The sequence below is a fragment of the Copadichromis virginalis genome, linkage group LG15, assembly GCF_057382275.1.
Source record: "Copadichromis virginalis isolate Kocher_CV1m ecotype Utaka linkage group LG15, C_Virginalis_male_GT1.1, whole genome shotgun sequence".
NCBI lineage: Eukaryota > Metazoa > Chordata > Actinopteri > Cichliformes > Cichlidae > Copadichromis > Copadichromis virginalis.
In genome coordinates, this window is record NC_140632.1 from 34,599,772 (window position 1) to 34,627,518 (window position 27,747).

The 27,747-nt window shown below is 42.8% G+C and overlaps 1 protein-coding gene across 2 annotated transcripts in view; it reads right to left on the bottom strand.

Moving 5' to 3' along the window:
- Positions 1 to 937: 937 nt before the first annotated feature.
- kank3 (KN motif and ankyrin repeat domains 3) overlaps positions 938 to 27,747 on the bottom strand; it is a 45,501-nt gene continuing 18,691 nt past the window's right edge. Inside the window, exons 2-12 of one of the 2 annotated variants that reach the window (XM_085433076.1) lie at positions 16,198 to 16,253; positions 15,581 to 15,665; positions 13,202 to 15,001; positions 10,494 to 10,596; positions 10,099 to 10,323; positions 9,869 to 9,959; positions 9,236 to 9,455; positions 7,486 to 7,632; positions 5,875 to 6,071; positions 4,272 to 4,373; positions 938 to 1,870 (exon numbers count right to left, since the gene is read on the bottom strand). In XM_085433076.1, the coding sequence (XP_085289202.1) occupies positions 1,808 to 1,870; positions 4,272 to 4,373; positions 5,875 to 6,071; positions 7,486 to 7,632; positions 9,236 to 9,455; positions 9,869 to 9,959; positions 10,099 to 10,323; positions 10,494 to 10,596; positions 13,202 to 15,001; positions 15,581 to 15,617 (2,985 nt within the window). In that variant the 5' untranslated portion in view covers positions 15,618 to 15,665; positions 16,198 to 16,253 and the 3' untranslated portion in view covers positions 938 to 1,807. Of the gene's footprint in view, positions 1,871 to 4,271; positions 4,374 to 5,874; positions 6,072 to 7,485; positions 7,633 to 9,235; positions 9,456 to 9,868; positions 9,960 to 10,098; positions 10,324 to 10,493; positions 10,597 to 13,201; positions 15,002 to 15,580; positions 15,670 to 16,197; positions 16,254 to 27,747 lie in introns of both variants that reach the window. The other variant, XM_085433075.1, reaches the window with a different exon arrangement.

Consider the following 27,747-nt stretch of genomic DNA (forward strand, 5'->3'; position numbering starts at 1 on the left):
GCAATCGTGATGAAACATTGCTTAGGGCACTGTGAATGCCATCATCTATACTGTGTATACAAATACTTTATACAGATCCCACAAAAAGTTCAGTTGAGCACTGAACCAACATGTGTGCATACTGCACGAGTTTGCTAGTTAAAGGAAATACACTGAATGAATTTGAATCATCGTCTATCTCATAGATTCCAATTTTTCCATATAAATGAGAAATCTCACACAGAAGTTAGTCATGGAGTTCCACAGGGTTCTGCACTAGGACCAAGACTTTTTAAGCTATGCGTGCTTCCCTTTGGTAATGTTATCAGAAAGCACTGTATGTTTTTATCTATGAAGTCAGATGAGACAATCAGGAGTACTAACAAGGATTACAGAGAGAGACCCTAATCCTCAAATATCATCTTCTCTTTATTGGGTCTATATTATACCAAGAATTGAAATTAAAATCCTTCTCCTTGCATACAGAACTATTGTGTTCCATCATATCTTAAATACCTCAAAGTACCACATTATCACAGTGGAACGCGTCACACTCAGACTGGAGGGTAACTTGTGGTTCCCAGAATTTCTAAATGTAGAATGGGAGGCAGGGTTATCAGTTACCAGACCCCTTTCCCAAGCTCCCAGTTTGGATTCCTTGACCTCAAGGTCCAGGTCAGAAGTCAAGTTTTTCCAAAAAAAAATCTTGCAAACTCAACTCAAAAAGGATGTCACCTAGAATTTTTAAATTGATACCATCTAATATCAGCTTTTTAAAAAACTGTTCAAACGGATTAGTCCTGTTTATCCCCACTCGAATGTAACCGTGTAGCTCCATAGTTCAGTGGTTTACCTGTTTGTCTAATTAGCAAAAGAGCTCTCATTCAGTTCTTCTGGTATTAAAAACAAAAAGATTATAGCTGCCAACTCAAACATGTGGCACTCCTTGCTTTGAAACACCAACACCCACAAACTTTTATGTAAATATGTTTATTTTAGACAATAATATATATATATATTTTTTTTATAACAACATAATGCACAGCCAGTTAGTGCAGACTATGACAGTTAAGGTTTACACATCAGTTAGCCAGGAAAGGAAGACCACAGAGCAACATTCATTCAGTTCAGTCACGCTGGACGATGTGACATCCATGTGATGATTTTTGATGACATTGGGGTATAACTGTACACTACGCCACTGTGTGTGCGCATGTGTATGGAAAACCAATAGATGTATTTTTTGGATGTACATTATGTGGTAATGATGTGTTGCCCTTAATAGTAAAATATTAGTGGTGTGCAAATGATAAATGTAACATCTCAAGGCATGTCATAGAGAAAATAAACATATCTTAGAGACCTAAAGTAAATAATAACCATTTAAGAATCTTATGGAAATATAATATTCTCTTAACAATATTTTGTACACTGATCAGCAACAGCATTAGTATCCCGGCTCTGACTCGTCGGAGCCTGAAAAGGGATTTCTGGCAACAGGTTTTTTTGGTTCTGTGGGTTTGTGGAGGCTGACTCCACATGTTCTTGAGCTGTGCCTCAGCAGTTTTTGTGGTGTGAGAGTCTAAATTTTGTCTATCAAGTGACATAAGCCAAATCAAAGCTGACCAGCTAAACAAAGTATATTAACTAAATAATCGAATAATTTTTCACTTCACCTGTCGGGTGTTTATGTTGTGGCTGATCAGTGTAAATGGAGGACATGGCAAACTATAAATATGCGTTTAAGTAAATTCCAGTGGAGCTTTTCACAGCTCATATCCAGTTATGTTTGCTGGTGTGTCTGCCCCAGTTAGCGGCTTTGATCGTGTCAGTCTGCAGGCCAGCACTTGTGTGGGCTCGTGGGGCTCCGTGGCTGGGCCTTTGGACTCCCCTGAAAGACAACATAAAGGACAGGGCTACATTTTAAAGGCTTGATGGTAACGATTGTATGCATTCACTTCATCGCCTTCCCAAGAAGACCATAGCTTGCATGACTGTGGTGACACCTAAAGGGGGCAGCGGTGCACCTTCATTTAGTGCAGCCCACACCCTAACTATAGCTTGGAGCACTGCAGCGGAACTGATCCTACCACCTTTAAATACAAGAGGCATCATTCACTCCAAGTTGTTTATAAGTGTGACCTAACTTTAACTAACTCGCACGCTTTATTTATTAGATTCAAAGGTGATTTTACAACCCTAATTTTAAACTTGGCCAGCTACAATGTGAAATCTTGCAATATGTGCATTAGGGACACTGTAGGTTGCATAATATAAAAATAGCTGGGCGATGGGAGCTGATAACCAAAAAGTCTCAAAGTTACAAGGCGAACACGGGGGATTGGGGTCGGCTTTGTTTTGTAAAGGAACCGCCTGGCTTCTCTTTGAAGTGCTGAATCGGTTCTGCTGACGTTGGATGACTTAATCGAATTGTACTGTACTTTACAATCAGATTTGGCAAAAGGGAAATTCTCATGATGTTTGGCCCAAATCACTGTATTATAGCGCTCCAAACATTTTGAAGAGACTTTCTTTGAAGCGGGCCCGCTCAGAAGAAATAAACATGTTGATTTGGTTAAAAATGATAGCTTTTGTCATCAGATGTAGCCGTGATGTCGCATAGCCTCATTCAAAGTGTGTAAAGTTGAATTTTCTGTTTACTGCTGGTGTGATTATTAGAAAAGTGAAGCTCAGTGTTTCCCTGATGGAAAAAGAGAAACTGTTTTAAAAACTATTATAATTTTGATTCTTGAAAGTGGTCCTTCTTAGCTGATAAACTTAAGCAACAATGCGAGCATCACAACTAATTCTAGCCACCCTGTTCATATATGATGGGCCAGACTTTGTGAAGAAGGCTTGTGGCATTTTATTAGATTTTTATGCAGAAGGGCATTATTCTTGTCACAGGGTGGCATGTGACCTTTATACAAAACACACAGTGCTTGTAAATATGCTGTGTTTCTTGTGTATTGTTGCCAAGTCATTCATGAAATCGTTAAGATTTGTGAGTGAATCCTGACTTTGAAACTGCTAGTTTGGATACCTCTCCTCTAGACTAAACTTGGCCTCTGTCTGGTTTGATCCCAGGAATTGCCAAACCAGTTCAGTCCAGGCCCTTTTGGGCTCCTTTTATGGTGAACGTCCTAGGGAAATGTGTCAAATGTGGTATTAAGGAGGGGAAGTTTGGTCTGATGTTTGAAATATCTTTCCATTTTAAGTAGTTAGAGAGCAGGTACATTCTCTTAATAGAACAACATTTGTTTTTCCACTGCTAACCTATTACAGCTTTCTGCCCTATTAAAATTAGGTATAGAGCACAAGAGTGACCAAACTTTTTTTTTTCTACTCATGTTCTCCAGTGAAGTCTGAGAAAGTCCTTCAGTAATGAATTTTACACCTTGAATCGAGCCAACCAGCTACAAGGTGAATTGTGACCAAAAAAAAAAGATTTGATTTGGATAAAAAGAGTCAAAGATACTAAGACTGTGCACCTAATTAACATTGGAGGGACTACTCATCCCATAAAAATTAAAAATCCCAGTTTTCCACAGCAAATTACTTCCAACAATCCATCCATACTCTTTCACCTACCCTTATCAAGGTTGGGGGGGGGCTGGAGCCTATTCCAGCTACCATAGGGCAAGAGGCAAGGTACAAGGTCTGACGCAGGGCTAACACAGAGACCGACCATTCACACTCACATTCACACCTTTGGACCAATTTAGAATCATCAATTAACCTAACCCTACTAACGGCATGTCTTTGGACTGTGGGAGAGTACCCAGGAAGAAACCACAGGGAAAACATGCGAACAGTGTTGTATGTGTGGTGAGTTTTATGGCTCATAATACTTATGGAGAATATGAATGGGACTTTTACTTCCTGATCATCACTGTTGCACTCTATAGCAGTGTGCAGAAGTGTTTCCTTAACTGTTACATTTACTTTGGATGTTGAGCGAGCCTTGCTTTTTGTTCTCCATTATTTTTCTTGGTTTCCGTTCGACTTTAGTTTGGCCATGAACATACGGTGCACTAATCTACTGCTGTGAAGGAGGCAAAAAAAGAAATAAAAATATTGTTTAACTGTTTAAACGCCTTTGAGTTCTGCCTCCAATACTCAGCTGTCCCTAACAATTCTTACCAGTTTAATTATTCACACAGTGTGACAAGATTATATGGCGATTATGCGGATTTTCCCCTTTAGCCTAAAATAAATCGTCTGTATTTGAGAAAGTGGAGAAGAAGGAGTCGGGAATAAACCAAAGTCCATCTTTGATAATATGAACTCACCGCAGCAGTCTGGGTCTTGGCATAGTTCATATGAGCGTAGAGTAGCACAGCTGTGTCGTTGTGGGATGCCTCCAGTGCGATGGACAGAGCATTGCTTCCATCCTGCAGACAGACAGCAAAGATGGAGAGAGACACATGAGTATCCAGGAGAGCTTTTCAACTAGAGCAGAAAGCTTTACAGTGTGAGAGCAACCATGTGATACACGTTACGCACAGTTGCTCTGTTTTCCAGTTGTTTGGACAGTTTTGTTATTTCTTTTACCATCATGCACCTTTGCTTAACCAGTTAACTATGGGACTTTTATTGCTTTATGATACGTTTGACTGTTTATAATACAGGAAGACAAAATGGTCAGTTTGGAGTTATTTGTTGGCCAAAGAATTTAAAGTACAGTGTCTTGCTACCTTCAGTCAGTGTCTGTTTGGTTTTATGATCCTTTTTAAAAACCAGTCACACTGCTGTCAGTATACTTATCCTTATTTGTGATTGGTCAGATGCTGGCAGCGCCACCGTTTTCTTTTGAACAAAGAGGGGAAAGTTGATAACTAGCTTCATGTGACCGTTTATCCTGACTGCTGATTTTGGGGTAAGTGAATCCAGATTTCGGAAGTTACCCTGGGTATGTTGAACTCGCTTCATCTCCTCAGTTCCCAGACATGTGCAGACTGGGGGATGCTGCACAGCGGTCAACGTGGCCAGGTCCCAGCTTTCATAAAATGTGCCAAGAAATTCAAAGTGAGCCAAAATATTTTCTCATTTTAGACATTTGATAGGTTTTCTAATATGAGCTTGTTAGATTTGCAAATCGTTGCTTTCCCTTTACATTTTAAACATGGTCCCAACATTTGAAAATGGGGTTTGTAGTAACAATACTGCTTAATATAACAAGTGAACTGAAAGTAAAAATGGTTCTGCAGTCGTTACTGTATCCACTCAGCCTTGCAGTCAAACTTTGTCACGCAGTTTTGTGTTTTCAGCGGAGAGGGGAGGTGGGGGCTTTTCCTTCCACCCCCTCAGTCCAGCTGTGCTGTACTGAAACACAAACCAGGAGCTGCTTGCACCAAATGGCCAACTCATTCTGGCACAGATGTTAATGCTCAAATATCTGTCTGTCTGGCTTCTCTTCAAGCATCTACAGAAATCCACTGTAAAATCACTTTAAAACATACAAGTGGGGAGAAAAGCAGGAGTGTTGAGCAGACCTTTGCTAGCGTTAGCATTTAATGCTGCCAGATTTTTGTATTTCTTTATGGGTTAAGTGGTGAAAAATGCAGAGGACCAGTGTAATGCCTGCAGGACATTGTGTCTGAAATCTGCAAGTGTGTTTTAATTTTTTTCCTCTGGGGTCCAGTCACTGCGTTTCCTCTGTACAGCATCCGTTTTAGTCTAATCTGATTGTAACACCTCAGCTTTCTAAGAAGAAATAGAGAAAAAAGGAAACTACACAGACGAGCAGTTTCCTGAGAAGAGATTAAGCCAAATCCCAGAGAAGAAAGCTCCTGGATGTTTTTTGGCAGCCATCAAACAGCTGGCTTCAGTGTTAGGCTCATGTTTCTGTCATTGCATGAGCTAGTTCAAATGCTTAAATTGTAGAAGTCTTACGTTATCCACAATGGATATGTCGCACCCGGGCTGTTCCAGGAGCAGTTTGACAATCTCAGTTCGGCCGTGCTCACTGGCACACATCAGAGCCGTCGATCCCTCATCGTCCTGCACGTTGACATCGGCTCCACACTCGAGCAGCGCCCGCACCATCTCCTGACGCCCGTGGCTGACTGCTAACATTAATGCCGTCTGGCCTGCCTGCAGAGGTAAAGAATTTTAAATGATTTGGATTAACGAGGAAGCTTCTGCCATTTAAAGCTTGAGTGTTCAGAAGACTTCAGACTGCTTTATTTTTGGATAAATGGCATTCCTGCATGGTGCACTGTTTCCTTTTACTGCTACTGCCCAAAAACAACGCTCACATTTGAGCACCGTGCACTTTTGGTCATTCACTCATTTACTACTCCTCATATAACAGACAGCTGTTTACTCAGTAGCAGGCAGTAAATTAAATTCTAGACACATAATTTGATTTTGCATCGTCACTTGCAGGTGCAGTCACACAATGCTAATTTTTGCCATCTATGAGCTGATTTTTTTTTTTTTTAAAGGGAGGATGTCTCCCTAAAGTCCAGCTACAAGGAAAGCTGGCACAACTCAATACACACCGTACTTGAGAATCAAGACGGCAGCTTTACAATAAGTATACAAGAAAAGTCTTCTGGCTGTCTGATTAAGCACAAAACTGATCCAAAATGTAAATATAGAAAAACTGCATTGCGTGACTCGTGCTTAATTACCCACAGCAACAATAACAAGCAGCAGTAATTGGTTTTATAGACAGTGATGCTATAAATTCGGTCCTATGACTTGGCAGCGGAAAAACCCATCAGGCGCTGTGTCAAAACACATACACTACTCAGCCTGATTAGATCAGCCGGGGAATGAAGAAGACTTCAAGTCAACGGGTTCTCGTGAGTGGCTTCTGTGTCATGTTAGGCTCCACATTTGCTAAATCTAATCTGAGATATGCCCAATCACACCTCAGGTTTCCAGATTTAAATGCAGTATAGTAGTTTATTACAATAAAACAGCGCCACCTCGAAATAAACAGGGAATAAAGAAATTACAGTAGTCTAAAAACAAATTCACTCATAACATTATTTTTTATTTATTAAATGTTAATAAGCTTTATAAATCCAATTTGGCTGCTTCACGTTTGCCCTTTTTTGTATGGTTTTTTTTTATTATTATTCCAGTTTCTTGTGTTCAAATCCATCTAAACTCATTAAAACAAGCCCACAGAGCCAAGACTGCCACATTTAAATGATAACACGCTTCTGGCTGATGGAGCCGACTACACATTCACAGAAGCTCTTTGTGTGCATTTCTAGACATGTTGCGCATTCGCATTTCTCCAGGGCTGAGGTTGTTTTTATTATAAAAATAACTAGTATTGGCATGTTAAAGTCACATGAGTACTAAAACTTTCTTCCACAAATTGTTCCCATCAAATCTTGTGGAATTTCAAAATAAAACGAACAAAATAAATGAGAAATACAGGATATAAGCTACTAGCATACGAAAGAAATGGCTGCTTCCAAATATCTGCACATTCATGTGGCATGTTTGTCCACTTTAAGAGCTGGATGATGAACTGCTGATGACTTGCCTGGCTGGCCTTGGCGTTGACATTACCCTGACTGAAGAGCTTCTTGACCACAACCATGTCCTCCTCCTTCTTCACAGTTGACAGAGCAGCCAACATGATGGCTGTGTAGCCCGCCTTGTTCTGCTTATCCACAGAGCACACACCTGTAGGAGATATGCTTATCACTTATTGAAGCGTAAGGACAGGACCGTCAGCAGGTATTAGGTTAGTTGACCAGTGAATAACACTGAAATGCCAATGAAAATGCTGTCACTATGTAAATAGTGTATAAAAAGTAACAATATATTCCAAAGATGGCGCTTTAAATACATTTGTTGCTCATGACTGAGTAAAAACGAGTTTTGCTGTGGTGGTATTCTGATTATCGTTTCTTTAAAAAGATATCATCAGATTAGGAAAAGCATAATATGTTCAACTTATATTTCGATCATGTATATCAGCACTTTGGCTGAGACTTTATGTCTTTTAAATGTGCTATATAAATAAAGATGACTTGACTTGACTATATACACATGGTGAAAGTCTTTAAAAAAAATTAGGTGTGTGCAAGTAACCAACTTTGTGATCACAATAACTCAGAACAAGAACGAGACAACATAGGATTTTCAAATTGATACCACAGGTCCATCTATTAGGAGGCTGTCAACTGTCAGTATTATTTATTTATTGATACTCTTGGCTCTGCATGATTATGTAGAGATGGTATATTCTTAAGAGGGTCAACTCTGGCTGCGCGCACAGCAAACCCACCCTCTTGCTGTTTAATTCAGTTCTGTTTTATTTATACAGCGCCAAATCACAACAACAGTCAACTCAAGGCGCTTTATATTGTAAGGTAGACCCTACAATAATACATACAGAGAAAACCCAACAATCATATGACCCCCTATGAGCAAGCACTTTGGCGACAGTTGGAAAAACTCCCTTTTAACAGGAAGAAACCTCCGGCAGAACCAGGCTCAGGGAGGGGCCAGTTGGAGTCGCAGCAGATGGCTGCCCCTCCCTGAGCCTGGGAGGCCGTCACTCCCAGGCTCAGGGTCGGCCAGATGGCTACAGCCAGATGGCTCCAGATGTTCAAGGTTGCTCCAGATGATTGGCTGGTCCTTGCAAACAGAAGGTTTGCAAGGACCAGCCAATCATAAGCAAGCGCGTTGTAAAGGAAGCTCGCCTTCAAGCGAGAAGAGTTGAACACTTGCAGTGCACACGCCATCAGTTTGAGTTATACATTGGATGATCTGAAGGGCTGTCCCTAAGGTTCAGTATAACATTTACAACTATTTTGAGATATGAATCATGCAAAGCTACTCTAGCGCAATAAACACAAGGAGCTAGAAATGAGCGTTACCGTCCATTTTAAATTCCCCTTTATATCTGCCTCAAACATTCATTATTTTAAATGTATACACAGCCCCACAGTGCAAACAAGAAAGTTCTCCTTGACTGTTAGTTTATTAAACAAAAGGATAGTGCTACACTCACTGAAAAAGCAGGTTTCATTTCATTGTTTACTTCCTGTGGCTGCACATTAAGTGTGTGCTGTTTTTTGTTTTTCTTCCCATGAGGCATGGTGATAAGGTCGACAGGAATTATAAACTCCAAAAACCAAAAACGGCTGATCCTGCCTAGCATAAAGTGGACACAGAACCACATGTTGCCTGATCTTATCAAACCTCAAATCAAGATAGTAACAGTGCGCAAACATTAAATTCAAGTCAGGATTATCCTTCTCTGAAAGCTACTGCTAACCTGTGTCCAGCAGCAGCTCCACCACACCAAAGTTAGAGTGAGAGACGCTGTAGTGAAGAGCTGTATTCCCATTGCCATCTGTCATGTTGACTACGTGCTCCAGCAGCATTGATGACACCTCGGAGAACGCCATCAGGTAGTCAGAGACCCGCGGCGGCTGAGCCATCTTCGCGCTGGAGATACGAAACCACTCAAGTTGGACAGTGTGTGTGCTGGAGAGCTGGAGGTGAGGACGGGAAGTGATATATACTTATAAACTGCAGACAAGTGCCTGAAGTAGATCGGCATACAGCATAGACACAAGTAAAACTGCTTTTGTCTCAAGTTTTTAGTAGCCAGTTAGACCCAGTGAATGAGTTTTTCTTTACATGATGGCTGTTTTTCTACAAGGCACACTTTAGCAGTGATGAGGTTAACAGTTTACCCCCCAGAGTTCCTACCAGGCAGTCATGAATCACTAATTCAAGAGACATTTGGCACTTTCTCAGAATATTTTTGCTATATAATCAAGAGAAGGAGCAAAAAGTTTGATTTTAAACACTTTTGCATGATTAAATATTGCCTCACTGCAGGCGAAAGCGTTACGTGTGTCCCCTGGAGGTAAAATTGAAAAAGAGGAAAGCAGGGACGCACCACTTCCTTACTCTTCAGTGTTTTGAGGTCATCGTTTAGGTGGTTCTTCAGAATGAGACAGGCTTCTCGCATTTTTGAGCTCAACTCAAATCTGTGACAAAGCAGACAAATGTGTGAAGTTGAAACACAGAAATAAAATCGCATTTAGAGGATAAGGCCTTTTGTTCCCTCCATAGATTACACTCTAAGTCAACAAAACTACATTTACTTTCATTTTCATAACAACCCACTTTTCTTTCACACCATCAGATGAATAATTTGCAGCTCTCAGCGTTTCCTCATCAGTGTCACTCTCATCCAGGTTAACGTTTCTCTCCTCCTCTGACGTTTCTTCCTCCAAAGCTGCCTCATCTTCTTCAGTGCTGTCCAAGCACTCGCCTTCGACACTTTCTCCAGAAGAACTCCCATCTTCCTCCTCTTCTTCCTCCTCTTCTTCACTGGATGTTGATTCATACCTGGAAGAGCCAAATATCTCAAAAATCTCATCTCTGGCTCTTTATTTCTCATTTGTTAAACCTGTCACCTGGTCAAAGTGTCATTTCCCTCCTCGAGACTACTTGTCGCCACTTATTTTACTTTTGCAGAGGTAAAAATAAAAATTTGGTTTCACATTACAGTAACTCACCCTCCATTTAGAATACCAACAAACTGCAGGCTCTTCTTGCTGCTGCTGCGATTCTCCCCTGCGTTATTCCCGTCTTTCCTCTTCATGATTGATTTCAGCAAACCTGTTGCCATAAAAGAGGGGGGAAAAATAGTGAAAATGCTTGTGCATGAGCAGAACGTGTCTCACACACAAGCAGAAGGTTCAATGAGAGATGCAGGCAGCACAGTTAGGCTGCAGTCAATCAGCATTAGTGATGACAACCAATCCACAGATGAGCCATTCAGTTCAGTACTACATAGGGTTGCCAACTCCCTGAAAAATAAATAAGGGACACCTCGTGGCCAGGGCCGGGCAACCCAGTTGTCTTCACCCTTCCCAGTGTGGTAGCTCTTTTTTTGTGTGTGAAATTATTTTTTAACCATTTGACTTGAACTTGATTTAAGCAGATGCATATTCTTTGTGATATGACCATATGGGAAACAAATGATCATTTAGCCATTTATTTTTAGCTCACAATGACAACATTAACACAGTAAAACAGGTCTCTTTCTTAAACAGAAGCCTGTCATGCTTAACTTTTGAGAATATAAGTAAATCTTTCTTTAAAAGAACTCTGTCCTACTTAACTTAAAATTATATAAATTAATAGAAAGCAATAGAACGAAAAATATTCTTGTAACAGTGCACATTTAGTGCATTTAGTACAGTTGGCTTCAGTTGAGGTATTATTTCAGCTTTTCTAAAGCTAATCAGCTGCTCCTGTTTGTAAACCCACTTGTTCCCATGATTACGCATCATAACTCATCATCATTATTCATCTATGTATTACTTTTATGTATTAGTCATCTATTTGTTGTAATCATCTATCCTTGCATTTGTTTATTACACAAAATAAGTTATATTATCACACTTCTGGCCACATAGCCCTGATATTCACTGCACATGCCCATATTAACCTTAACCAGAGGGTTTAAAAAAAACAAACCAGTGTTTACATACCATATCTGCTTCTGCCGTGGCCTGGCGGACAAAAAATTGGTAAAGGGTTCCCCGAGCTTTCACGCCCCTCATGTTCTTCATGTGCCCACCAATAGAAGCATGCCTATGGAAAAGGTGCGCCAGCACACAGTGCAGTGCGCTTTATAGTGCACTTTTCCAGCCAGGTGTTTTCCTTTTCCCATTCCTCCCTGTACTTTTGCAGCCTTTTTTTTTTTTCTTTCTCTGAGCGAACAAACATTGCTGCTCTAATGCTGGGCTCACACTGTGCGATCTTTGGCCCATTTTGAGACGATTTTTGAGTCGTGCGACCGATTTGGTGATCAGCCCGATTTTGGCCTTCATCGTGCGTCGTGTAGTATACGTGGGGTAACGAGAAGCGATTAACACCTCACGACCAGCTCCCGATCATCAATCGCTCGTGAGGGTGTCACCGCAGCTGCTCACGCGCAAACACGTAAACGTCGGTGAAAAAGACGGAGCAGCACAGCTGTGCAGCGTGTGATCTGGACACAAGCGATGGAGGCACAACTTGTAGAACTTTGGAAAGCTCATCCGAGCCTTTTCGATGTGGCATCACAAAATTATCACGACCACAACAACCGTGAAAATAGTTGGATTTACACTGTTGCTCAGTCACAGCTGCCTGATCATGTTTTTCATTAGCAATTTAGCAAAGTTGATGTGGTGGTGTGTCTGTGTGAGTGAAAGACAGAGAGAGCGAGCGACAGATTTTCTGTTATAACCTTCATTTTATGGACGCACAGTGTGCCGTCCGAGACTTGCACCGCAGTGTCGGCGTTTGTTTCCCTGTTGGCCATGCTTGTTGTTGTGGTCATCGGTTGTCTTCCGGTATTTTCTCCGTAAGCGACCTTTCCTCAACCAATGAGATGAGCGGTAATCTGACTTGTCATACTCGAATTGTCATAAGTGTGCTGTCAGCTCATTGGTCACAAAGCAGGAGAGGGGCTGGGAATTATGTTTTCAAACAAAGTGTTAATTCCATTAAAAGTTATAGACTACTTTTGATTCTCACTGTATTACGGGACAAAGTGCGTCCCTTATTAGCTCAATACGGGACGTGTACTTTTGTTTCTAAATACGGGACGATTCCGTTTTTTAAGGGACGGTTGGCAACCCTAGTACTACATCTCCCACTAGCAGCACACTCGCTAAGCTAACATAGCCTGAAAGAGGCTAGCAGAAAAGCAACAAGTGCTTGAAGCCAACTGACTCAAGCCATCCAAACAACCTTCATTTGTATGTTTGCAGGAGTTTTTAAATTTAACTGCAAATTGTGATCAAGTGAGCTGAAAAACTGAGCACTGACAACAGAGCGCCTTCTCTCGCTCTCACTATCGGTATGTTGCATGTAGCAAGTGTGTCCTATGATCTTGTGTCGACTTTCAACTAAAAGAATTTAGATGCCTAAATTATGACTTAAACTAAAATCAAAATTAATACTGCTAATGGGAATTTATTATTTTTGTTACTTATTATCTTATTAAATAATTCGTAATGCTGAGCCTGACATTGCCTTGCACATAAATGATTCAGCCTCGTTCTAACAGTGATAATTACAGGTCATTACTGCATCACTGGGTTTAAGTTAGGATGTCTGGATCGAATCAGAACTGGGCAAAGTTGGATCCATGCATCCTTAATGTTAACTGCAAGCCAATATTTGACCCCAGCTCATAAAATCAGCAGCAAAGCCAAACAGTACTTACCTGTCTTGGTGCTGCTGGCTGCAGTCTTCTCTTTTTCATCTCCTCCTTCATTCTTAACCTTTCCAACTACTTCTTCTTCTTCTGGTGAGACCTTGTATTCAGCAATAGTCAGCTGTCTCCTCTTTGGTACAGTAACTTTTTGCTCTTCAGTCTTTTCCTCGCTTAAGTTCTCCCATTGACACCCGGTGCTAACGAGTACAACCGGAGCAGCCGGAGCTCGTTCTTCTAGTGTCTCTAATGCATCGGTCTGAGTGCTTTGTTCACTTTGATCTGACTCTGCGTCTTCACCTACATATGCATCGGCCACCTCCGGATGACAAGAAACTGCAGTGTGCTTTAATGCAGAAGTTAGCGTTTCTACTTGGGCATTTGTCATGACAGGTTTGGCAAGAACCCCCTTCTCAAATGTGATTTTGGAGATGTTTTCCTCCATCTTCGCTCTAAGAACTCCAAGGTCTTTATCTGCAACACTCAACCGATCCTCTAGAGCCACAATGGACTCCTGTTGGAATTTAATGGTGTCCTGTAAGGTGTCTATCTCCCGCTGTGCTTCTGTGGTCAGGCCAAGTAGTGACTCCATGACCCAAACCTCAGCCTCTTCTGTCTCCACTCTGGTTTGTATTCCCTCCTCCTGAACCAGGGGGGGTTCTGTTTCTGTGCATTTCTCACAAACATTCACTCTGGTGCCCTCACATGCATCTTTTACACCATCTCTGTAGTATAAAACAACTGAGGCCATCGGCATGTCGTCCCCTACAGCCACTGACTTCTTCTGAATGACTGTTTTTTCAGGGGCGTTTACTAAAGTCTTACTTGACAGTTTCAGGGGTTTGTCCTCTTTCCCTTCAAACTTTTCTGTCAGCCTTTTCAGCTCACCAGATTTTACAAAGCCTTTGTGTCCAGTCGAGGTCGGTGAAGTCAATCGACTGTGTTCAGTTTGGAGGATCTCTACGGTTTGGGTGGATGTCTCTGTAAACTGTTGCTTCTGTTGGGCCAAGTCCATGGCTGCCTTCTTCTCCTGCAGGGCTAACAAGAGCATATCTTTCTCTGCACGAAGCTTGGCCACTTCTTTCTCAAGTGCAGGAACACCTTTTACCCTTTCTTCCATCTCCTTCAGCTGCTTCAAGGCTGTTGCCATTTGCTCTCTAACTGTTTGCAGTTGGCTGGGTGGGATTGGGGTCACAGTGGTGCCAGCAGCTGGAGTGCTGCGCCCAGAGGTCTGAGGACTGGGTTTGGTCCAACTACTTTGCAGAGACTGCATGGCTGGAGAGGGTAAGAGCAGTTTGGGAGGATCTGCAAGCTGGAAGCGGGCGCCATTTTGGTTCTGGTGGGTTTGTTCCTGCTGTAGCCTCCGGCTGGTTTCCAGGAGAGTCCGCTCAACTCTGGGGTTACGTTGTGGTGGAGGCGGTGGCACTTTTGCCCCAGCAGATAGCGGAGGAACGTTGAGAAAAGTTACAGGGGAAAGGGAGACTGTCTCGCAGGGAGCTGACCCAAGTCGGTTACGAGGCGGTGGTGGCGGTGGAGCTCTGCCATCTTCGCTGACCGGGGATGAGAGCGACTCAGTGGACGTCCAGCCACTGGTACGCCCCCCCACACCCGGACTCCTCTGGGAGAGTTTTAGCCCCCGACCAGAGCGTCGAGAACTGATGGGTGCACGACGGAGGTTGTGCCCACTTTCTATCTCTTCTACATATTTAAGAAAGTCTAGATCCAGCTGAAATCCATACGGAGTCTGGACAGAGTAAGAAGCTTGCTGATCTGCTTCCTCTTGACTGGGGTAATGGAAAGGCGAGCCTAGATCTGAAAGGGGAAAGACATGTTATGGACAACACGTGATCGGTACTTAAGAAATTCCAGAGGGCATCTCTATAAACAGAAGTTACATTTGATTTCAGTGAGACCTGGCAATGAGTTGAATTGCGTTTCCTTTTTAAACATGTGCATGTGTTTATTTCCTTTGTCTATATCCGTCTTTGCCAGCTGCTTTCTCACCGACTTCCTTATCATCCTGGTATGCATGATCAACAGTTAAAAAAAGAAAGAAAAGGAGAAAAAAAAGCCATGTCTAATTTTTTGGCTTCAGCATTGGCAAAGGTTAACACTTTCAGCGTTATTTCATTATCAACTGTAGTTGATTTAGGTGTCTTAAAGATGGATCAAACTCAGATACTCTGATATCATCTTAATTATCTAAAAGTGGTTAGTTCATCACCGTCCTGTCAGGTCAAAACAAATTACTTGATACATTTCTAAAACTACATGTTGCAAACCCCAAACCTCATCTCTAGGCGTAACGAACAGAAATATTCAGGACACACAATTACATTTGACAGTAAGCTTTAATTTCAATAACAGAGACTTCTTTATGGAGTTTCTTACCAGGCAGCTTTGGGTTAACTTGCACAGACTGAGTCATTTTTCAGGACGAGGACCTTTCAGCACGCACACAGCTTTGAATCAACACCTGGCTTAAAGAAAAAACAGATCAACATGAATGCATTTGTTATAGATGACCTTGAACCAAGACCAGTGGAAATAAAGGAAGCTATAAAGTATTGCAGAAGTAAGTTTCTGCAAGTAGAATTTAGACTTTCCCATGTTTTGTTTTTTTTCTTAATTGGTAAAATTTTTAGACCAAGCGCAGAGGATCGTCTTTTATGAGTTGTAAGAACGTGTAACAACCTGTGACTGAATTCAAAAGATTGCGAATCCCCGTCTTTCACTTTAACTAATTCAGTTAAACCCATCTCGTAGTTAGTTGCTGTTAGTCAGCCTTTTTAAGAGAGGTTTCTTTGTTTAGCCACAGTAGCTGTCTCTGCTGTTACTAACTGATTCTTCCTCGGGAAATATAAAATGCTTCCTGTGCTGCAGAAAAGCTCCTAGGTCCAAACAGCATGTGGAAAACTCTGAATTTTGGACACCAATTACAAAGGAAAAACGAAAAAGTGAAGCTTAAAACAGTGTGTTAAAGAGGTTAATCTCTGTCAGCCACTCACTGATTAATTCATGCAGCTGGAGCTCAGGTCGTTCGTCCTCCCTGCTTCACACAGCCCTGTGAGACAGACATCAATTATCATCATAAACAACTTCTGTCACAACAGAGGAGAACTGAATAAACTGATGAGTCAACATTTCTGTATCAGTTTGCTGAAGATGAAAATGATGTGAATCATCACATCTGGCTTTTACAGTGACCAAATGCCACACACAACCTTCAGTGAGAGCATACTGGGAAAAATGGTGGGTCAATACCGAGGAAGCTGTTCTACAGCTTTGTCTTTTTTCCTGTTAATCTACCACACAAACACTGCTATGATACAGATCAGAATGCACTCTCTCGCAGGTATTTTCTTTTTGGTTTGTTTTTGGGCATTTCAACCTTTCTTGCTGAATAGGACAGTGAAGCAGACAGGAAAGGAGACAGAAAGAGCAGGAATGCCATACAGGAAGTGGATTTTTTGTTTTCAAGCCTCGAGTTGTTTGGCTCACTCTGTCACTACAATGCTACAGGATGTTGCTACTTCCCACCAATAAATAGTCAAGGCAAAAAGAAAAACGTTCATTTCAAACAAAGAGATAATTAGTGATGCAATAAGAATTTGCATTGCAGAAAAAGTTCGCTTTTAGACTAGAAACCGGCTAAGCTCACCACCAACTGATGCGCACAGAAATGAGAGATTTTACACAAAACAATAAACTATTATAAAATTCAAAAGTTGTTCTGTGGAGAAAGCCAACTCTGATTACAGTCTGATGAGTTAATGTCAAACAGTTGAGGCCGGCATTGAGTCCATGTCTACGATTGTTTTTTAATACACCAACATGTCCCCTCACTTCCTTCACTTGCATCTCTTTGTTCGTTCATGAATTTTATTTATCCATCCATTTAGTTGTTTTTTTTTTTTTAATTGTTGATCAGTTAGCAGTGTTTCTGCCATATAAATGAAATGAAATCAAAGCTGGGAGCCTTCACACTGGTATGAAAATGTCAAAGTTTGTTGCCCATCATTCATACATAGATGGATTACAATCACTAATAGCCTGGTGAAAGTTTTACATATAACGCTGTTAGATTAGTAAGTTAATAATTACCAATGGCTGTATTACTGTTATTACTTTTAATATTTACTTTTTTTTTTTTTTAAACCTAATGCATCGGTGTATACGTTGCTTCTCAGACCATTTACCTACTTGCATCGTTATTACCTACAACATGTTGCACTAAATTGGCCTGCCCAATCTACAGTGTTAAATTTACACCAATCAGATGATCCATTATATTGCATCTCACTGTGCTACTGCATGAATAAACTATGACATGTTGAGGTAGGGACATGGAATGTCACCTCTCTGGTGGGGAAGGAGCCTGAGTTAGTGCGTGAGGTTGAGAGGTACCGGCTAGATATAGTCGGTCTCACCTCTACACATGGCTTGGGCTCTGGAACCAGTCTCCTGGAGAGGGGCTGGACTCTGTCTCAGTCTGGAGTTGCCCTTGGTGAGAGGCGGCGGGCTGGGGTGGGTATCCTAATATCCCCTCGGCTTGCTGCCGGTACGTTGGGGTTTTTCCCGGTGGACGAGAGGGTTTGTTCCCTGCGCCTTAGGGTCGGGGAACGGGCCCTGACTGTCATCTGCGCTTATGCGCCGAGTGGCAGTTCAGAGTACCCAGCCTTCTTAGAGTCCCTGGGGGGGGGGGTGCTGGAGGGTGCTCCACCTGGAGACTCTGTTGTCCTGCTGGGAGACTTCAATGCTCACGTGGGTAACGACAGCGAGACCTGGAGGGGCGTGATTGGGAGGAACGGCCTCCCTGATCTGAACCAGAGCGGTGCTCTGTTATTGGACTTCTGTGCTAATCACAGTTTGGCCATAACGAACACCCTGTTCGAACATAAGAGTGTCCATAAGTGCACGTGGCACCAGGACGCTCTAGGCCGTAGGTCGATGATTGATTTTGTAATCGTATCAGCAGACCTGCGACCATATGTTCTGGACACTCGGGTAAAGAGAGGGGCTGAGCTATCAACTGATCACCACCTGGTGGTGAGTTGGATCAGGTGGCGGGGGAAGACGCTGGACAGACCTGGTGCACCTAAACGCGTAGTGAGGGTGTGCTGGGAACGTCTAGCAGAGGCCCCAGTCCGCGAGATCTTCAACGCACACCTCCGGCAGAGCTTCAACAGCATTCCGAGGGAGACTGGGGACATTGAGTCCGAATGGACCATGTTCAGCGTCTCCATTGCCGAAGCTGCTGCATTGAGCTGCGGCCGCAAGGTGGTTGGTGCCTGCCGTGGTGGTAATCCCCGAACCAAATGGTGGACACCAGAGGTGAAGGGAGCCACTAGGCTGAAGAAGGAGTCCTATCGGGCTTGGTTAGCCTGTGGGACTCCGGAGGCAGCCGACAGGTATCGACAGGCCAAGAGGAATGCAGCTCGGGCAGTGGCTGAAGCAAAAACTCGGGTGTGGGAGGAGTTCGGAGAGGCCATGGAAAAAGACTTTCGGACTGCCTCGAAGAGATTCTGGCAAACCGTCAGACGTCTCAGGAGGGGAAAGCGGTGTTCTACCTGCACTGTGTATAGTGCTGGCGGAGCGCTGCTGACGTCGACTGAGAAAATTGTCAGGCGGTGGAAGGAATACTTCGAGGACCTCCTTAATCCCACTGACACGTCTTCCGAGGAGGAAGCAGAGTCTGGGGATGAGGGGAATGACCCGCCAATTTCCGGGGGCGAGGTCACTGAGGCAGTTAAACAACTCCTTGGTGGCAGAGCCCCTGGTGTTGATGAGGTCCGCCCCGAGTTCCTGAAGGCTCTGGACGTTGTAGGGCTGTCCTGGTTGACACGCCTCTGCAATGTTGCGTGGAGATCAGGGGCAGTACCTGTGGACTGGCAGACCGGGGTGGTGGTCCCCATCTTTAAGAAAGGGGACCGGAGGGTGTGTTCCAACTACAGGGGGATCACACTCCTCAGCCTCCCTGGGAAAGTCTATGCCAGGGTGCTGGAAAGGAGAGTTCGTCCGTTAGTCGAACCTCGGATACAGGAGGAACAATGCGGTTTTTGTCCTGGTCGCGGAACACTGGACCAGCTCTTTATCCTCTCCAGGATACTTGAGGGTGCATGGGAGTTTGCCCAACCAGTCTACATGTGTTTTGTGGACTTGGAGAAGGCATTCGACCGTGTCCCTCGGGGTGTCCTGTGGGAGGTGTTGCGGGAATATGGGGAGTCTGGCCCATTGCTACGGGCCATTCGATCCCTATACAACCGTTGCAAGAGCTTGGTTCGCATTGCCGGCAATAAGTCGGACTCGTTCCCGGTGGGTGATGGGCTCCGCCAGGGCTGCCCTTTGTCTCCGGTTCTGTTCATAATTTTTATGGACAGGATTTCTAGGCGCAGCCAAGTGGCGGAGGGCTTTCGCTTTGGTGGCCTCAGAATCTCATCTCTGATTTTTGCAGATGATGTGGTTCTGTTGGCTTCATCGGGTGAGGGCCTCCAGCTCGCACTGGAACGGTTCGCAGCCGAGTGTGAAGCAGCGGGAATGAGGATCAGCACCTCCAAATCTGAGGCCATGGTTCTCAGCCGGAAAAGGGTGGAGTGCCCACTCCGGGTCAGGGATGAGTTCCTGCCCCAAGTGGAGGAGTTCAAGTATCTCGGGGTCTTGTTCGCGAGTGATGGGAGAAGGGAGCCGGAGATCGACAGACGGATTGGGGCTGCAGCTGCAGTAATGCGGACGCTGCACCGGTCCGTCGTGGTGAAGAGGGAGCTGAGTGTAAAAGCGAAGCTCTCAATTTACCGGTCGATCTACGTCCCTACCCTCACCTATGGCCACGAGCTGTGGGTAGTGACCGAAAGAACGAGATCGCGGATACAAGCGGCAGAAATGAGCTTCCTCCGAAGGGTGGCTGGCCTCTCCCTTAGAGATAGGGTGAGAAGTTCGGCCATCCGGGAGGGGCTCAGAGTAGAGCAGCTGCTGCTCCACATCGAAAGGAGCCAGCTGAGGTGGTACGGGCATCTGACAAGGATGCCCCCTGGGCGCCTCCTGGGTGAGGTGTTCCAGGCATGTCCCACCGGGAGGAGGCCCCGGGGCAGACCCAGGACACGCTGGAGAGATTATATCTCTCGGCTGGCCTGGGAACGCCTTGGTATTCCCCCGGATAAGCTGGAGGAGGTGGCTGGGGAGAGGGAGGTCTGGGCCTCTTTGCTTAGGCTGCTGCCCCCGCGACCCGGCCCCGGACAAAGCGGATGAGGATGGATGGATGTTGAGGCGCAGCATATACATAAAAACACATCAAAAGACGTGCACATTGGATACACCTTTGCTTCCTCGCTCTTAGAGAAGTGAGAAGTAAGTCATGTAATCCCACTTTGTCACAGTGTTTATGTCTAACGGCACTGACGCACATGCCACTATCACAGGTGATAGTGGCTGGCGTCTGAGATGGTCAGTGTTACTGGCACAAACCTTGTTTTGGTGTGTTTCAGATTTAAAGCAAAGACTGGATACAGGAAGTTGAATACAGCAACCTGACCCACACACACAATCAAAACTTTAGAATACACGTAGTCATTCATTTAGTTTACAACACACACTGTTGTAGCCATGCACAAACACACACACACAGACGTTTTTCAGTAGCCTCAAGCACATTCCTAACACACGCTGTTGAAGCACGCCAGTCGTCCTTCTAGCTGGCAGACTGCTGATAACCTATAAACACACACACACACATCATCTGACAGCTCAGACTATAACACACACACGCACACACACACATACACCTTTTACTGTCAAAGAAAAGCCCGTAAACATTCACACAGGCTGCTGACTAACTATTCCAAATCTTGTCAGAGGTTGTTGTCTCGGACTTGATAGTAAGAACCTTCAGTGCAAAGAGAAGAAAGAATGCAGTACTGATAAACGTTTCATATCACCCACTGCTTTGGGTCCTGTACTACAAAGCAAGTTCAACATACCCGGGATATCTTTTTTTTTTTTCCTTATCAGGCTTCACTTTCCCCAACATCCACAATCAGGCTAAGCGGTCACACGAAAGCGGTTATCAATAGTTAACCCAGGGTTTGTTAATCTAGCTGCAAGCTCATTGCCATGAAAGAAATTTGGCATTGGCATCTGACCAGTCACAAACATGGACAGGTCTACCAGCAGCACGTCAGCATTGGCTCAACGCAGCCCGCCACTCCTGTAATTGGCCTGTTCAGCACCACCAATTCCTCCTGGGAATTCCTGGAAACCCGCAGTTTTTGAATCTGTCAGTGAGATCATTTATCAGCAAACATCGCCTCAGTGTAAGGCATATAATGCATTTAAACTAACCGCATGGTTATGAACATGTACAATATACGTGGGCAATGACGCTGGTCACTTACGAAGGTTAGTTCATAGACTGTACAGAGGTTACAGACCCGCCGTAGACAAGTATGAACAAATTTCCTGTTTGAGGTTCATAAATACAACAGAGTACATATTGACAATAAACACCACTGCACTCTACACTCTGTTTTCTGAAGCAGCTGACGTCTTAACATCTGTCAGACAATGTTCAAGATTCTCTGAGAGTCTGTTGTGGCAGGTTGAGGGTCGCAGATGCCAACAGACTCAAACTGTGGCGATGGAGCTGGACTCCCTTGAGATGATGTCAGAGAGGTGGATGTTGTCAAAAATAAGGACAATGCTGGACAACACCTCCCACCCACTCCATGATGTGCTGGCCAATCACAGGAGCGCGTTCAGTGAGAGACCGAGATTACCCAAATGCATCACTGAACGACACAGGAAATTATTCCTGCCCGTAGAATTCCTCCATATAATGCACAAGTATACACATCCTCTACGGAAAAAAAGTACCACATGATAAGAGGGGCACCTCAGTGTTAACCACATATATATCCAATTTGTGCAATATACTGGGATATTTAGAAGCAGAGCCATTTGTATCTATTAGAGCTATTTTGTTATACATTATTAACTAACTCTGTAATATGTTATAATATTTAGTCTAGAAAGAAAAAAGTTAGGAAAAAACAAAAGACTTTAATGTATGAACTTCTTAAGTTACCTGGCTAAGTAGTACGGGCTTCAGGTTCCCCTCAGTGTTTCAGCCACATTTGACTCCCAGACCACAGCAAACACAACGCTGCAGTATCTGTGCCAATCGGACAAAAGCCACACAAAAGCTTTTTAAAGATGTGGCCTCGACCAAAGCAGAGAGCAGTACTTTGAGTTTTTGTATTGGCTTTGTTTAAAACCAAACACAAGCTAAGCAGAGCTCAAAAACAAGTCACAGAAATCTCGATTCAGCGGTCACTTTTAGTAACATGTAATCCTACCTACAGTTTTTGTCTGAGCACTTGTCTGCAGTTCACAAATTGAGTCTCAGTGTTGTTTGCTTTAGTAAGGTTCAGTTAGCCTGTTGTTATTGAATCCAGTTAGGTATGAGTCGCAGTGCTGTGTGTTGTATATTTTCCTCCTCCTTGCAGACTGTGGTATTATGTCCATATTTACTAATGTGAAGCTGTTGGATTACATGTTCAGTAGGGCTGTTTTAACTTGCTGAATAGAAGAAAGGACACTCCTTGAAAATAGTGCGTTTTCCATGCTTAAATTGTTGGCTTAACAGTTCAAGGCTGACACTAGTGACGCAACCAAGTTAATACAATTCCTTCAGAAATGCTCCCACTTCAGATAATTTGTTTACCATACGGAGCAACACAGAAAACAAACTGAAGAAAATACTGTAAACAAGCAGCTGCTGTAAGAGGCGCCATTCAGAAAGTAAAAAACAAAAAAAGGAGACTTTTACTCCCGAAAATCAACACCACATTGAATGCTGAGACATGCTGAGGCATTACTCATTAAAGAGAGTCACCCATTGCGCTGCAAGTTCATTAGATTGTTAAAACAAGAGTCAACGGGCAAGTCTCCTCTTTCTCACTTCTTCCTCCACGGCTCCCTTCATTTCCTCCCTGCTCCTCTTCGTTTCCCAGCTCTTGTCTTCCTCATCTTAACCCTTCTCACATGACTTTTCCCTTCTTCTCACCCCCAGCTATCCACAAGACACACACACACACACACACACACACACACACACACTTCCCTCGGCTCCTCTCATGTGTTGCTGTTTTTCTCTCTGATTTGATGACAGCAAATTACAGACTGCAGAAAGAAGCTGCATTCCTTCCCTCTACACCCCGAGCCCTAACCAGCTGAGAGCCCCGCTGTCAAGTCTTTCACACTCTCTTTCACACTCTCTGAGGCTGGCACAAAACACACCGTATACACAAAGATATACAGCTGTGACACCGTTTTAAACAGCTCAAAAGTGATTGTTTTCACACCACTGATAACTTTTAGGGTGTTTTTGTTGTTGTTGTTTTAACTGTGCAGTTTAGTGCATTGCTTTTGTTCTTTTGTCTTCTTCGAATTTCACATCTGCCAATGAAATTGGTGCCCACTGCTCTGAAACCGGAGTCTGAGAACGTGGCCAGCTGGTCACGAGCACGGCAGACAAGAATGTGTTTCAGTGCAGGAAATTCAGCAGTATTTTGTTTATGACATGGTTTTGTTTTAACAATGCAGGTCAACCTAGAGAGGACCTTCCTGTTTAAATAAGGCATTACTTAAACAAGTGATCAAATTAGCTGTTAATTACTCCAAAATAATTAAATCCATTTTCACAGGGGATTATTAATCTAATCTATTCAATTCAATTTTATTTATACAGCGCCAAATCACAACAAATATCGCCTCAAGGTGCTTTATATTGTAAGGTAGACCCTACAATAATACATACAGAGAAAAACCCAACAATTGTATGAGCAAGCACTTTGGCGACAGTGGGAAGGAAAAACTCCCTTTTAACAGGAAGAAACCTCCCACAGAACCAGGCTCAGGGAGGGGCGGCAGTCTGCTGCAACAGGTTGTGATGTGAGAAGGAAGACAAGATAAAGACAGGCTGTGGAAATTATCTATTAGCTTATCTAAAGTAAGCTATTACTTTCCAAAAGTAACCTTCTCAACACATGCAATGCAGCATCCTAGGTCCTACCATTAATTTATTTTAGATAAATGTTTTTTGTTGTTGTTGGTTTGGCTAATTTTTGATTATTGCTTGTCTGAATGTAAAAGTTTTAAAACAATACAACACATCTCAAATGTCACACTACAAGTTTCAGTGAACAAACTTGTCAATTTATTCACAAAACATCACAAACTGAGGGTCACATCCTTCAATCTCTGAATTCAGGTTTATAAAATCAAGCACCACACAATCTGCTTTTAGACACATTCCTGAAACAATGAGTCATTCTAGAAAATTCACTGAATTAAAGCATGGTACTGTAATGACATGCCTTGCAACAAAGTCAGCTTTGTTGCAAGGCATAAGGAGTATTACTACAAAATGGAATTGTTTAGGATTTACAGCAACTCAGCCGCAAAATGTCAGACTACATCAAGTAACAGCACATCGCCAAGAGCTGAGGCACATACTTTGTCACCAACACTCTGAAAACTCAATAACTGCAGCGCTCCAAACCTCCTCTGGTATTAACATCAGCACAGAAACTGCACACTGGGAGCTTCAGTGGAATGGGCTTCTGTGGCTGAGCAGCTCCAGTACTTCCCATGTCAACAAACTGTGTTTTTAACAAATTCTTAAAATTTGGTGCTGAACTGCAGTCATAGCTACTGGAGCTCTATTCTGGTGCACAGAAACTAAACGCTTAAAAAATAAACACCTGTAAGCGGAAATTAATTAAATGCTCCAACTGCCTGTATTTGTGGGTGCTTTTGACAAATTTTGACTCGTGTATCTTTAACCAAAGAGTCTAATACTTTTGATAAGTACGAACATTGTGTGCTGTAATTTGGAAGAGGCTGGCTCAGGTAATGGCAGCATCGGTGGGTACACTAGCAGTGCAGTTCATGAGCTTTTGATTTCAGGATTGTGTTTTGTCTCCTGGTTTGAATCCAGATCAGCACTAGTAAACTACAGGGTTTTTTGGCCAGCTTTGTGCAACAGCTACAGAACACAGTCATGTAATGTGTCCAAGTAGCCACCAGCTGGTGCTACAATATATGTATTATGTTACTTTTACTGAATATATTTGAAACATAAAGACCTGTTCAGCTGCTGTTGTCTGCTGGCACAAGCTACACTTTGGTATCATTACAGCTTGTTGTGCATTTCTTGATTTTTGTAAGCTGACATGACTGAGTGGAAAACACCAGCATCGTGCCACTTGATTGATATAGGAGTACAGGCTCCAAGAGATGGAGATGGTCCACTCTCTTGGACCACTCAGACAAAACCTCTACATCACCACCTGTATTTTCTGAGTGGGGACGGCCATTATCCAGAACACTACTGCAGCGAGTTTGGGACACTCTCAGAGCCAGCCAGCGTAAACGATGAAAGACTTAAAATCATCAGAATATCCACTGTACATCATAGAATGTGGTACAAAATATGTCTATATGTTAGAACAACAACAGCTTGATTCTAAGACATTCAAAAGTAAAACTAAACATCCATCATGCAGTCCACTAAACACACCTGAAATCTATCACCTGCAAAAATGTATGCACAAAGTTGCAAGCATAAGCATATACCCCCAAACAGTCATGACAGATGGTTGCCCCTCCCCGAGTTTGGTTTGATTGTTTCCTCCTGCTAAAAAGGAGGTTTTCCTTCCCACTGTTGTCAACTACTTGCTCATAGGGAGTTGTTTGATTTTAGGGGTTTCCTCTGTGTTACAAATCTTTTCGACTACAATATAAAACACATATTTGGAGCTATATAAATCAAATGTAATTGAATTTAACTGAATGAAAAAACTAGCACTCAAGTTGTAACCACTTAGCAAAGTAATGAATAAAATCTTATACTTTCCCAAAATTGCTTCATTGCATCAGTCAGAGCTTCTTTGCACTGGATACACAACCCAGCATGTTAGTTACCTTTAAGCTACAACAAAAATGGAAAATACAGAATAATATTGCTGCATTTTTTCCCCGTCAAAAAACATGGAACATGAGAGGAGAGGTATCCTGTAATCCCAGCACACACTCATAGATGTGTTATTAACGAGGACTGGAACACTGGTCAGTCCAGATCATGGAGGAGGAAACATGTTGGTTGGAGAATCGGAGCCATGTTTTGAAAGAATGACCTCATCCCCAACGCCACCCTTTTCCCGAGAAGGGAGGCCTGTGAGAGAAAAAGGGAGAGAGACGAGGAGACACGACTAGACTGATGATGAGGGGGAGAGGGACGAAAGCCAACATCCTCTCCCTGACAGTAGCTTGTACAGTCTGACTGCTTTGCACAAGAGAAAAAATAAACTCATTCAGAAATGTGAACACGTACAGACTAATAGAAGCAAAGATAAAAACCAGACACACACTCATCCACCCCAGAATGAATACCATACACTTATCATTATATAATTTAACTTTCATGATGTTTGGATCAAGTTTTGATCCATTAATCTGTGCATTTTTACACTGCATTACAGGCATTTGTAGATTCAAAAGAACTTGCATTTCCAGACACACAGCTAGAATAGTCTAGAGTAAAAGAGCTGCTTAGAATTTATTTACCTTCTTGTTTGAAGGTAACTAATACACTTTCTGTACATCCATGAATATAATAATTGAATCATCCTGCCTGATTTTGTCAGCAATCTTCATTAGTCTATTTTTAGCACCAAATAACAACAACAGTCACCTCACGCTGCTTTATATTGTAAGGTACAGGCTCTACAATAAGAAAGAGAAAACCCCAACAAACAGACAAGTGCCTAAGAGCCAACACTTGGCGACAGTGGGAAGCAAAATATCCCTTTTAACAGGTAGAAACCTCCAGCAGACCAGGCTCGAGGAGGGGCAGCCATCTTCCAGGGGTTCATTATTTTTCCCTCCTCCTCCACCCTCATCAACACCTCATCCTTTTTCTCCTCACTTTAAGCCTTATCTCATGAACTGAAGTCAGGGCTTTAAAACGTGAGAAACGTGCAGAAATTACTTGACAAATTGTTATCAGATTAGACATCACTGGACAGCTGACAACAAGCCAGTTAAACAACAATAGCTGGTTTTAAGCTAACATTAGCTTAAAACCTGCTAATGTCATGTTTGAATATCCTATAATCACACTTTCTCTCTGAAAAAATTTTGATTACATTCTCACATCATGTAATTTATTTACTAAGCATCTAACAATGTTAGAGCCATTTCAAAAAAACAAAAACAAAACAATCACTAACAGCAGCTAACAGTGGCTAACAGCAGCAAAAATAGATTATTCTAAAAATTATGCACTTGAATTGGAACAAGTAAGAAAACAGAGCTCAGTTGACTACGACTTCCAATCTACTGACATCTAGCGATGAGATTTTACACACTATGTCTTTAAACAAAGCTCAATGGACATTAATAAAAACTTGAGCTTCTGAAATAGAGGTGAGAGTTTCTGTAATTACCATTTAAGAATCAACTCTGCATTTAGAGAGTTTACAGGTCCGTTTTCAGAATCTTTA